This window comes from Oratosquilla oratoria, chromosome 31 (assembly GCF_046742065.1).
Source record: "Oratosquilla oratoria isolate Oo_2021 chromosome 31, ASM4674206v1, whole genome shotgun sequence".
In the NCBI taxonomy this organism is placed as follows: domain Eukaryota; kingdom Metazoa; phylum Arthropoda; class Malacostraca; order Stomatopoda; family Squillidae; genus Oratosquilla; species Oratosquilla oratoria.
Genome location: NC_134807.1, coordinates 19,113,951 through 19,126,450, shown reverse-complemented (window position 1 = coordinate 19,126,450; position 12,500 = coordinate 19,113,951). Strand labels below are relative to the sequence as shown.

The 12,500-nt window shown below is 42.1% G+C and overlaps 1 protein-coding gene across 4 annotated transcripts in view; it reads left to right on the top strand.

Moving 5' to 3' along the window:
* The window catches only part of LOC143041470 (rho guanine nucleotide exchange factor 3-like), a 497,332-nt gene that overhangs the window by 261,297 nt on the left and 223,535 nt on the right, over window positions 1-12,500 (top strand). Inside the window, exon 2 of one of the 4 annotated variants that reach the window (XM_076213376.1) lies at window positions 3,104-3,488. The exons of the other annotated variants lie outside the window; for them this stretch is intronic. Coding sequence (XP_076069491.1) covers window positions 3,435-3,488 — 54 coding nt within the window. The 5' untranslated portion in view covers window positions 3,104-3,434. The remainder of the gene's footprint in view (window positions 1-3,103; window positions 3,489-12,500) is intronic. 4 annotated transcript variants of the gene reach the window in all.

Sequence of the window (12,500 nt, the reverse complement as noted above, 5' to 3'; positions counted from 1 at the left end):
TGTCTTAATCGAGATGTCCTTTTTTTTATTTCATTATTATTATATTTTTTATTTCCTTTATTTGTATTTTATTAGTATTATTATTATTATTATTTAGCTTTTTTCCTGGCTATACAAATCATCGCCATGTTCTCTCATAATGACCATACACAAAATGACACAGAATAATGATAATTGTTGCCACAATTTTCATATATATATATACATATACCAAGGCTTTTTTTCCCCTTACCAGGGGGGTAGCCAAAAAGGACAAGGCACAAAAACATTCCCACCCATTTCATCCCCAATTTTCACTGACTGGAAACCTGCAGCTCTACACTGGCATAGAAGGTTCCCTCTATCCATTGCATCGATCTCTCCGGGTAGAAACTTTAGACTCTTGTCTGTAAGATAGTGTAGAACAAAGAAAACCAATAAAAGGGTAGCAATCTCTCCTTATGTTGAAGAAAGGCGGAGGTAATATAGCGAAAGGTGATTGAGATTATAGGACCTGTCCTGAGAACAAGTGCCAGCCCCTTGGGGTTGCACCTTTAGATGGACAGGAAGGGGTTGACGGGTCCTGAAAATGGGTATTAGGGAGGACCAGATGGTCATGAGTTTGATTCCCCCGGACCCGCTGCGAGCTATATCGCGTTGGTTACCAACAGCCCTGGGTAGGCGGGGAAGTGACCCACCATCGACCAAAAAAAAAAAAACAGCGGCTTGCCGCAATTGACAGGGCCTTGCCCTACCAGGGGTTTCTCACTTCCCACCACGGGGGAATAGGATGGTGATTTCTTAAGTGTGAGGGAGATGTATCTATCTGACGTCCTTCTTGCAGGAAAACCACAAGAAGGTACCCGTCATTGCTCCCATGACACAGAAATCAAGGACAAGTTGAAACGCCAAACATTTATACAAATATTAAAACACATCCACTCGACTGCATGGACAGAAAAATGCATACGCGTATTCAAAAGAGATTTCAATCTACAAAGGAGTGATATTAGTATAAGTAAATTGTGTATTTGTGTGTGTGTGTGTGTGTGTGTGTGTGAATGGTATTTGTCTGTAATAGTTTGATTCGTATATACTATCATAACCTAATCAAATCTTTCACTCGCTCTCTCACCTTCTCTCTCTCACCTTCTCTCTCTCTCTCTCTCTCTCTCTCTCCCTCTCCCTCTCCCTCCCCCCCTCTCTCTCTCCTCCGTCTCTCTCTCTCTCTCCTCAGTCTCTCTCCTCTCTCTCTCGCTCTCTCTCTCACTCTCTCTCTCTCTCTCTCTCTCTCTCTCTCTCTCTCTCTCTCTCTCTCTCTCTCTCTCTCTCTCTCTCTCTCTCTCTCTCTCTCTCTCTCTCTCTTGCCCTCTCTCTCTCTCTCTCTTTCTCTCTCGCTCTCTCTCTCTCTTGGTCTTTCTTTTAAAGTAGCTGAAGCGAGCTCCAGCCTTAAGGATATCTTGATTGATCAAGGTGCCTTTCATTTTTTTTTCTTCTTCTCAACCTGAAGAGAGTCTTTTATGTTAAAGAGGTTCATTTTTTCTCAGGAACTTCTATATATACCAAAAGCTTTTTTCCCCCTTATAAAAGAGGTAGCTAAATCAGAGGCACGTACCTACTCCCACCCATTTCACTCCCCTCCACTCAGCTCCTCATGGATGACGGGTCATCCCTGCATCCACCAACTGCCCTGGGTCAAACGCAATGCAGCAAGACACAGTACATCCACAGCAAGGCCGCTTCACTTAATCGGCTCAAGAACATGTAATAAAACTAACCTACATATAATTGCATTTGAGTGTTGTGTTACATTTGAAGTCATTTTGATCAGTCCCTACGCCAGACTATTTTGTTCAGCTGAACGGGAATCATTATACCAGAAAGTTTAAATATCATAAGATATTGAACTCGTGTTGGTTTTCGATAACCCTGGCCAGGCGGGGAGGCGACCCAACATCGGTTGAAAAAAAAAAAAAAGCTTGCCGCAACTGATAGGGCTTTGCCCTACCACGTTGTGTGTACGTGTTTTTTACTCCCCACTGCGTTCAAGTGGAATGGTGAATTTTATATGAAAAAAGACTCCATATTGCCCCAGATGTCCAGCTCATTGGTGTTCTGTGCATATTATGTTATGCTTAATCCCAAGCGATCTTGTTTAGCTGGGGAATAAGATTCGAGGGACGGGGGATGGGGACCATGTTCACGATCCCATTCTTCCTGGTCCCCCCTCACCCGCTCCCTCTCTCCCACCCCCTTCCCCGGTCCCCTCTCTCTCACCCCCTCCCCGCTACCCTCTCTCCCACCCCCTCCCCCGCCTCCTACAACCCCTTTCCCCGCTACCTCCTCTCCCACCTCCTACCCCACCCCCTCTCTCCCAGTCCCCGCTCCCCTCTCTCCCACCCCCTCCCCCGCTACCCTCTCTCCCACCCGCTCCCCCCTCTCCCACCTCTTCTCCCGCTCCCCTCACTCCCACCCCCTCCTCCGCTCCCTTCTCTCCCACCCCCTCCTCCGCTTTCCTCTCTCCCACCCCTCCCCCGCTCCCCCTCTCCCCCTCTCCCACCTCCCCCTTTCCTCTCACTCTCACCCCTTTCCTCTCACTCTCACCCCTTCCCATCTCCCCCTCTCTTCAATTCCCCGTTCCCCTTCTCCAACCCCCCCAGCTCCCCTCACTTCCATCCCCTCCCCGCTCCTCTCCCACCCCCTCCCCCGCTCCCCACTCCCCACTCCCACCCCTACCCCCTCCGTGGGAGGCAGATATAAATCTACAACATTATCACTGGGCTGAGGGTGGTTGTTATTGGTTCAAATATTCAAGAAAAGGTGCTTGGAACTTGAGTCTAGTTGCTTGACGGAAATATATATATATATAATTTTTATGTAAATGTTGTGTTTAGAAAGAATGGCAGTGTACCGGTTCATGAACGTTACTTCGGTTTCTCCCGGCGAGAAGGAAGAGAAAACGCGAAGAAGACGGAAATGTTTATACATTTGACCGAGATGAAAGGGACGCCGAAGTGAGGTGCGCCGAGCATTTTTTTTTTTTTTTTTTTTTTCTCCGCCGTCCGAGGACATGCAAGTTATCATGGCGCTGGCTTTCATTATCGCGACTCGACCCCCCTTCCAGGTAACAGGTTACCGAACTCAACCAGCCGAGGCTTGGACTTCGACTGACCGTGTACCGTTATACTTCTTGTATCGAACTCGCGTTGGCCTCGAAGAGTCTGCCACGTGTGCCGAAGGTCCGCCTTTCTCTGCGGCGGTTGCCTTGGCGCCAATTCCGTGCCCGGGCGCCAATTCCTTTGGCGCCAGTTCCGTGCCCGGCGCCCCCCTCTTCTTCCTCCGGCGCGGTCTGACCTGGGCTGACCACGGGTGGGTGTCAGTCATCCCACGCGTCCACTCCACGGCCGGACGCGGGTCCTTCGGCTGACAAGCTGACGCACAACGAGAAGACTCGGATGCACTTCTCCTCTCAGCTCTTCTACCAGCTCTGCATGGTCGTCATTAGGATGGTAAGTAGGACGTGTTGACACTCCTGCATGGTCGTCTTCAGGGTGGAAGGGGAGGGTTAATGTAGTGGTTCTTAACCTTTTTCATTCCATTCCACCCCTTCCTGAAACCTCAACATTTGCGTGGCTCCCCTTCCTATTTTCTCCCAAATCCTACCCTGCCCCCCAAAAAAAAAAAAAAAAAAAAAAAAATAAAAATAATAATAATAATAATAATAATAATAATAATAATAATGATAATGAAAATGAAATGTTGAAGAGAAATCCTTTGCTCTATTTTAAAGCTGAAAATCATAATTATCTTGTATTTCTTCTGCCAGGACACAGTGGTGTCTTTTTTTTTATATTATTATTTTTTTAAGGATTTTTCTCATTATATAGAAATGCATAACTTCTAACAGCAGGACATGACTTCCCTAAATTCTTGTCATTGCCTCCAGGTTGAATGAGAGTCACAATGTTAACATGTAGGGTCATTAAGCGAGATAACAAGTGGGTTGACTTCATCAGGACAACGCTTTGCTTTTGGTAGTCCTTCGTAGACGAAGATGATGACCTTGTCCTCTATAGGAGCTGAAGGAGACTTAGGCAAAGATGATATTTAGGTGCAGAAGAAGAGTCCACGGGAGACTTAACTCGATACTTTAAAAAATTTCGCCATTCCTGTCGAAAGATTTCTACCATTAGAAAGTAGAATTTTACTAGATTTTCTAGCTAGACTTACCAAGTTTACTGGCTTATCTGTAGTATCTATCAGTACTTGTCATTAGTATAACCAATGAAGTTAACAAAATTCTAATTTCTAGAAAAAGAGAGCGTTCGCCAGGGCTGGCGAAGGGTTTTAGAAGTGCGGCCTCTAGTTATGGCAAAGGCCAAGGGATATCATACAAGCGTTCCGGGGTTCCTCAGATCGAGGCTACTTTTGCTCGAGACCTCAGGAGTTCAGCTTCTAGTTACAGGATAAAGTCTCCTGCAGTTATCGGCAACAGAATGTGTGTGTGTGTGTATGTATGTATATATGTATATATATATATATATATATATATTTTTTTTTTTTTTTTTTTTTATGTTGGCATTTTGGCATAATCGTTTGGTGGAGAGGATGAGAGTAGGGTTGGTAGATCCTGCCCGGGGGTTATCCACCTGAGAGAGAGAGAGAGAGAGAGAGAGAGAGAGAGAGAGAGAGAGAGAGAGAGAGAGGAGAAGAAGAGAGAGAGAGAGGGAGGGGAGATATGTAGTGCGTCCAGACGTGAGTTTCCACCAAGTTGTTAAAGGCTAAAGTGAAATGCGGTCGAGGCTCATGTATATGGACGGCTTAGATTGAAAGCAACGAATTGGCGTTCCCACTCACACAACGCTTTTATGGTGTGTGTGTGTGTATGTATGTGTATGTGAGATGTTTTTTGAAGTCTAGCATGTATTTGTGTGTGTGTGTGTGTGTGTGTGTGTGTGTGTGTGTATGAGGTGTTTTTTGAAGTCTAGTATGTATTTGTGTGTGTGTGTGTGTGTGTGTGTGTTCTGGTGTTTCTAACAGCCTTTCGCCATCTAATCATAAAGGAACTTCAATAATACTAGATACTATGAGGGTTCATTCCAACTTGATAAAATCTAGTGCGTGTAAATATATATATATATATACATATATATATATTATATATATAAATACATATATATATTAGAAATTGGTATGTTATAACACATTTGTAAATGTTCACTATAAACCCACTATCGGAGAAATAATAACGGAAGTACAGGGAAACTGTATATTTCGACTACTATCTGTAGTCCTCTTCTGCTGAAGAGGACTACAGATAGTAGTCGAAATATACAGTTTCCCTGTACTTCCGTTATTTCTCCGATAGTGGGTTTATAGTGAATATATATACATACATATATATATATATATATATATATATATATATATATATATATATAATGTGTGTGAGTGAATGAGAGGTAATCGTCCACTCGTCGTCCACTGCAGAACAAAGGCCTCTTCCAAAGAAGATTACATCCTCTGCCACGCCACTCTTGCAAACTTCTTTATCTCGTCTCCCTATCTTCTTACAACTCTTCCTCTCCCAGGTTTCCCATCTCGCGGCGCCCAGACTGTATAGGTGGCGGCACACTAGGCATTTCTCGCTAGGATGCTACTTGCTTTTGCTACTTCGTTTGAGTAGAAACTATTTCAGTTATGATTTTTTTTTTCTCAAATTTCCAAGTCACTTTACTCTTGCGTCATATTATAGTGAGAAGCTGAATGACGAACTAAGAGAAGTTGAACCTAGAATACGAATGTTAGACACAAAATTGTTGAGACGTTCTTACGGAAGTCTAGAATATTGTCACCGAAGTCGTTTCTACTCAAACGAAGTAGCAAAACCAAGTAGCATGCTAGCCTAGTGTGCCGCCACCTTAACACACCTGCTTCATCTCCACTTCTACTCACTAATAGATCCCACATAGTTTTTCCACTTCAGTGTGTTAATTTTCAGGGTTGGTTGCATTCCTCTGTGCGTTCTTTGTTGCGTTCCTCGGTGTTCTGACTGGCACAACTTTGCACAGGACACCAAGGAACGGACCGAGGAACGTACCCAGCTCTGTTAATCTTCATTATCTGTTGTCAATATCAATTACTATGATAATTGTACTCTTCAATTTACTCCCGAATCTCACTATTGATTGTAAATGCTTCAATTTGAACTTAAGATATGAACATTACTAGGTAAACCTAACGCGCGCGCGGGCGCACACACACACACACACACACACACACACACACACACACACACACACACACACACACGCATAAACACACACAAACGCGCGCATACACACACACACACGCACGCACGCACACACACATTCACGCACGCACGACTCGTGACGTAGTGGTAGAGTTCCCGGCCCCCACTACTGCGGTCAGGGTTCGAATCCCGCCCAGGGCTGAAATAATTTCAGTATTGCTGTGCGGCGAGTCGTTATTCCAACTCTTGTGGGCGGGGTGTTGGGTGTGTGTGTGCGTGTAAGGTCACAACATTACCTATAGATCGGTCATGTATGAACTCAGAGCTCTCCTCTGGGATGGAAATACCTGTCGTTCACAAGTCCAGCACCATGGTGAATCACATACACACACACACACACATACACACAGAATGGAGTCGAGTAACTCGAACTGTATTTAGATTGCTCAGAAATCAGTAAATATTTGGGACGCAATATAGCTAGTTTGCATATTTGCTTCTCCGTGCAATTTCTACGTTTATGTGTTGTACATTTTTTCTTTTAACTTTTTGTATTACATTGAACACGAGTCCATGTGTACATTGTAATTATTCTCTTGTGTACGTATACCTGTGTGGTGGTGTGTGTGGGATTCACCATGGTTCACCATGGTCTTGGATCACGTTTTGGACTCGTGATCGACAGCTATTTCCCGCCCGGAAGAGAGCTCAGAGCTCATATATGACCGATCTATGGGTAATGATGAGAGCTAACACGCACACACACACACACAACTCCTCGCCCACGAGAGTTGGAATAACGACCCGCAGCGCAGGGATACTGAAATTATTTCAGTCTTGGGCGGGATTCGAACCCACACCAGTACTTTCTCTTTTACTAGTATGCTTTTGCATGTGGATGTTGTGTATTAATGTGATTTTTTCTTATCATGTGCCTCCATTTTCTGGCAACATAGTTGTAATGTATGTGCGCATTGTCCTAAGGCTTCTTCCACATAATCGACTTTTCTCCGTGCGCCGTCAACGGCACGACGTCGTGCTCTCAAATAACCATGCCTGTTTATGGACGTTTTCACGTGTGATCGTGGTCGTGACGTGTGAAAGCGTCCATAGACACGCATGGTTATTTGAGAGCACGGCGTCGTGTCGTGGACGGCGGACGGCGAAAAGTCGAGTGCGTTTGGAACGAGGCTAAGCTGTCGCAGGAATTCCCAAACTAATTATTGGACGCGCTCGCAGAGGCCTACACTATTGTGGTTGAGATTATATTCGGCAGAATCGGCTTATACAAGCTGAGTGTCACATTGTATGTGTTAATCCTCTTCACCACATTAGAGCGTATGGTGTCACTGTTGTTTCAGCCAACGGTTGACGACTTTGGCTCCTAATACACGGATCGACTTTTCGCCGAAGACCCTCACGTAGTATAACCTATACTAGGAAAATATATATATATATTATATATATATATATATATATATATTATATATATATATATATATATATATATATATATATATATATATATATATATATATATATATATATATATATATATATATATATATATGTTGGTGGAAAAAGAAGGCACGGGTTTAGTTCCAAGTTTATTCCTGACCGGTTTCGCTCTAGGCCACTTCAGAGGAATGAAGATTGGAGCGAAACCGGTCAGGAATAAACTCGGAATTGGATCCGTGTCTTCATTTTCCACCTTCAACTTGTCACAGTCTCTCTTTCTATGTATGTATATGTATATATATATATATATATATATATATATATATATATATATATATATAAAGCACAATTCACTAAACGGGTGAATGTAAGATTTCGCAGAAAACCACTCGGGAAATAAGACTATGATCGAAACGTTTTCATCTATTCAGACATCTTCAGGGAAATGTCTGAATAGACGAAAACGTTTGGATCATGGTGTCTTAATTTCCCGAGCGGTTTTCTGCGAAATACATACACACACACACAATATATATATATATATATATATATATATATATATATATATATATATATATATATATATATGTATATTGGTGTCCGGCATAGTTTCTCTTCACGCGTACAGTACACGGTAATTCCTTTGCGTAGCCGGGATCTCTGGGCGAACAAGGTGCTGTGCAGCTCAAGATATGCCGTAGTGCTCGAGGTCTATCTTTCTTTGGTCGAGGAGTCTCGATCTTGGGGTCTTCCGTCTCTTGCGCACAACTTCGAGTCTCTTTCTATTGACGTCAACTTGGGACTTCGAGAATCCCAATGAATTTAGTCCAGTGAAAGTCTGCAATTGGAATCGGCCGTTTCACCGTGAGGAATTTCGAGGCTTTGGGGGGGGGGGAGAAGGTGGAAGATGGGAGTGTGGAGGGCTGGGGGGGTAGGTACGAGGAGGGGGGGAAGACGAAGGGGGGATTAAAGGCGCACTTGACAGAGGCCTGTGTGGTGGAGGGTCTGCCGCAGCGGCGTTTGACAGGATGGAAGTAGGTATCTCCCGCCAAGTCACTTAGCTCTTTCCCTTCTCTCTCTTTTCTCTCTTCTCTCTCTCGCTCTCTCTGTCACATTCTCTCTCTCTCTTTCTCTCTCTCTCTCTCTCTCTCTCTCTCTCTCTCTCTCTCTCTCTCTCTTTTCGGTGACACCTTTGTCTCCACAAGTTGCTTTCTGATTCTGTTACTTAACTGGAAATTCCATTGATATCAATGGGAAACGAACAAATACACGTTTTCCTGACGTGAAAAAGCGTCCGTAGACACCCATGGTTATTTGAGAGCACGACGTCGTGTCGTGGACGGCGCACGGCGAAAAGTCGATTCATGGGAAACGAGCCTTAGCCCACAACGCCGTGGAAGAACGCCCTAAGTAGTCAGGTTGAGTTTTGCCTTTTATCATACTTTTGAAAACACAAGAATGGAAGAGACTGCAAGAGGCCATAAGGCCTACATTAGGCAGTTCCATGTCCGTTATCTTGATCATTCCTGTTCATAAAGTTGTCTAATATTATTTTAAAAAGAGTAATATTTTTTTATGCCCTTGAAGAAGAGGAATAGATGTTTTGTGTGGAATAGAAAATGTGTTGGGAAAGACGCCAATTGCTTATGCAAACGCTCCAAGAATTCACGGTCTTTAGAATTATTGAAGCGGCCTTGCCTTGGGTGTGCTGTGTCTTGCTGCACAGCTTCTGACCCAGGGCATTGGGAGAGATGCAGGGATCACCCATCATCCAGGAGGAGCCAAGAAAAGAGGGAGGAAGGGGTGGTGAATGGAGTGGGGATGAAATGGGTGGGAGTGGATTTATGCCTTTGACTTTGGCTATCCCCCTTGTAAAGGGGAAAAAGCCCCTTGGTATGGATATGTATGCCAGTTACTTTCACGGAATGAAATTCTGGTAGATAAGTTCAGTATTCACTTTTATCGTTCCATGTTTAGTTGCAATTATTTGACCTAAGTTTTACCCAGATTGATATTGCTTCTTGATTGTTCTTATGTCTTCATATTTGCCATGTGTTGTGTCCATATTGATATTTCTTCATATTTGAAAGCAAGAAGTTAAATATTGTTTATATCGAGTGCTTTTACTCGTTATTGGTGTTATTATTATCACGTAATAGTGAATAGAACAAGGAATCAAAATGTTTTGTGTTCGTTGTTCATTTTTTGTATTGTTTCGTAATAATATCAGATTTTTTAGTTCCCAGTGTATATCTGCCAATATTGCTCGAAATTGTTTACTACTCAAATATTTTTTTTTTATAAAAAAGAAAAAAAGTTTTGTGAATGTAGAACGCATTGTGCCAATGCATGTTTCATATTATATATATATATATATATATATATATATATATTTTTTTTTTTTATACTAAACATTCATAGAAACTGTGAGAAAATTAATGAAACAGATGGAAAGGTCAATTGAAAACCACCGTAGTTTAGCTAAAAAAAATAATTCGCGAAATTTTCCAATGAGAAACAGTCGTAATTCAGCTGAAAAAATAAAATTGCTAAAGTTTTCAGTGAGAAACAGCAGCAATTTAGCTGAGAATTATAATTCGCGAATTTTTTCATTATGAAACAGCAGCAATTTAGCTGAGAATTTAAATTCGCGAAGGTTTCCAGTGAAAAATAGCCACTATTTAGCTGAAATTTAAAACCGCTAAATTTTCCAATGAGAAACAGCCCCAATTTAGCTGGAAAATAAATTCGCGAAAGTTTCCTGTGAGAGGCAACCGCAATTTCACTAAGAATTTAAATTCGCGAAATTTTCCAGTGAGAAACAGCCGCAATTTAACAGCAGTTTAAATTTGCGAAACTTTCCAGTGAGAAAACGGGAATTCAGCTGAAATCTTAAATTCGCGAAAGTTTGAATCGGCATACGCGGATGCACTTTAAACCAGGATTGTATAAAGAAAAGGATGTAAGATATAAACAAAGATAATGGAAGTGAGAACATACAAAGATTTTTTCGTTAGTTGATGCGAACTTAAAATATGATAAAAAAAAAGTATCCCACAAACATCCCATTAATCGTTTTCAGTCGCACAGAAAACGGAGTGCGTCCGTCTATATTAAATTTTCTAATACCCATATTTTTAGTTTTGTATTCAAATTAAATTATCTTAATTAAATATTTACCCTTTTCATCCGCAAACCTCCATGGGACAACGTGAAAATAAATTAATTTATAATGTCTGGACGTTACAATTAAGGAAATTCGCGCACCGAGCAACCAGTCGCATGAAACCGGTCGCGGGATGTAACTGTGTGTGTATGCGCGCGTGTGTGCATATATTGTCATTGTGTGGGGGGTGCGGGGAGGTATGTGTACGTGTATGTGCATGCGATTGGTTTCATGCAACTGGTTGTGTCTGTGTGCGACTGTTAACGTGTTCATACACGTTCGTTTGCAACTTTGCAATTGTCTGAGCTGGTTGTCCTTCAAAAGAAATTATATAATAAGACATTTTCTCTCGTGGAAATAATACAGCAAATGGTCAGACCATTGAAATTGGTGTTTCTTGTAATATACGAGAATTCTTTGTGTCTTGTACACAAGTGATAATATCTCTGAGTAAAAGAAATGTGATTTCGTCGATCTCAGGCTAACATGCGATGAAATCAGGGATGTCGAGATGGCAACATTCCCACCCCAGAAGGGAGCGATTTCGATTATAAGGAGTAGAAGTTAGTGTTAACTTGTGTTAATTTGCTTATATAGTGTTAATAGTGTTATGTGTTAGTAGCATACATAGTGTTAATTTGCATACACAAAAATATAATCCATCATCATATCTAAATGAGACGAATAGTTGTGGCTGAATCAGTCAACTTTGCTCTGTGTTTAGATAGCCAGGGCTTGTGGCAGTCACTGGTAACAGTTGGTAATCAAAACCTTTGTTATCACGGGACAAGAACATAAGAATGAAGGAGACTGCAAGAGACCCTAAGACCTACACCAGGCAGTTCCATGCCCCTTACCACCTATCATAAAGTTATTTAACCGTTTCTTAGAACAACCGATAGTTTCAGCGCTCACTACTAGATGGTTACTAAGTCTATTCCATTCGTTAACCACTACATTGGAAAACCAATTCTTGCCTGTTTCCTTCTCAAGCCTAAATTTGTCAAAATTCAAACCCATTACTACGAGTCCTGCCCGGCTGTCTTAATATGATGACCTTGCCTGCATCACGTAGTACAGTGGCATAGTGTCTTGGCGACTGGGCCGGGAGTCTTCGGAAGTTTGGTGTCGTGGAGATTGAACATCTTGGAAACTAAGATTTAAGAAGGAAACAGGCAAGAACTGGTTTACCAACTGAGTTGTTAACGAATAGAATAGACTTAGTAACAATGTAGCGAGTGCTGAAGCAACTGGTCGTTTTAAGAGAAGAAAATGTAATTTTAATGGACAGTGATGATAGGAGGTCATGGACTTGGAACTGCCTAGTCCAAGCCATATGGTCTCTTGCATTCTCCCCAGTTCTTGTGTCCTTGGTCCTTGCGATAGGGTGTCGCTGAGATGATTGAAATATCCCGGCGCCAGTTTTAATAAAAGATATGTATAGGACGTGAGTCAGGAACTCGAAAGCTCGGCGCCAAGAAATATATATATATATATATATATATATATATATATATATATATATATATATATATATATATTAAGATTGAAGGCGAAAGAAGTAGACGAGGAGTAATGGGAGAATTTCACGCCTTAACGTTTCGACCCGCAGGGTCTTGATCACAATATATGTAATAAAGATTA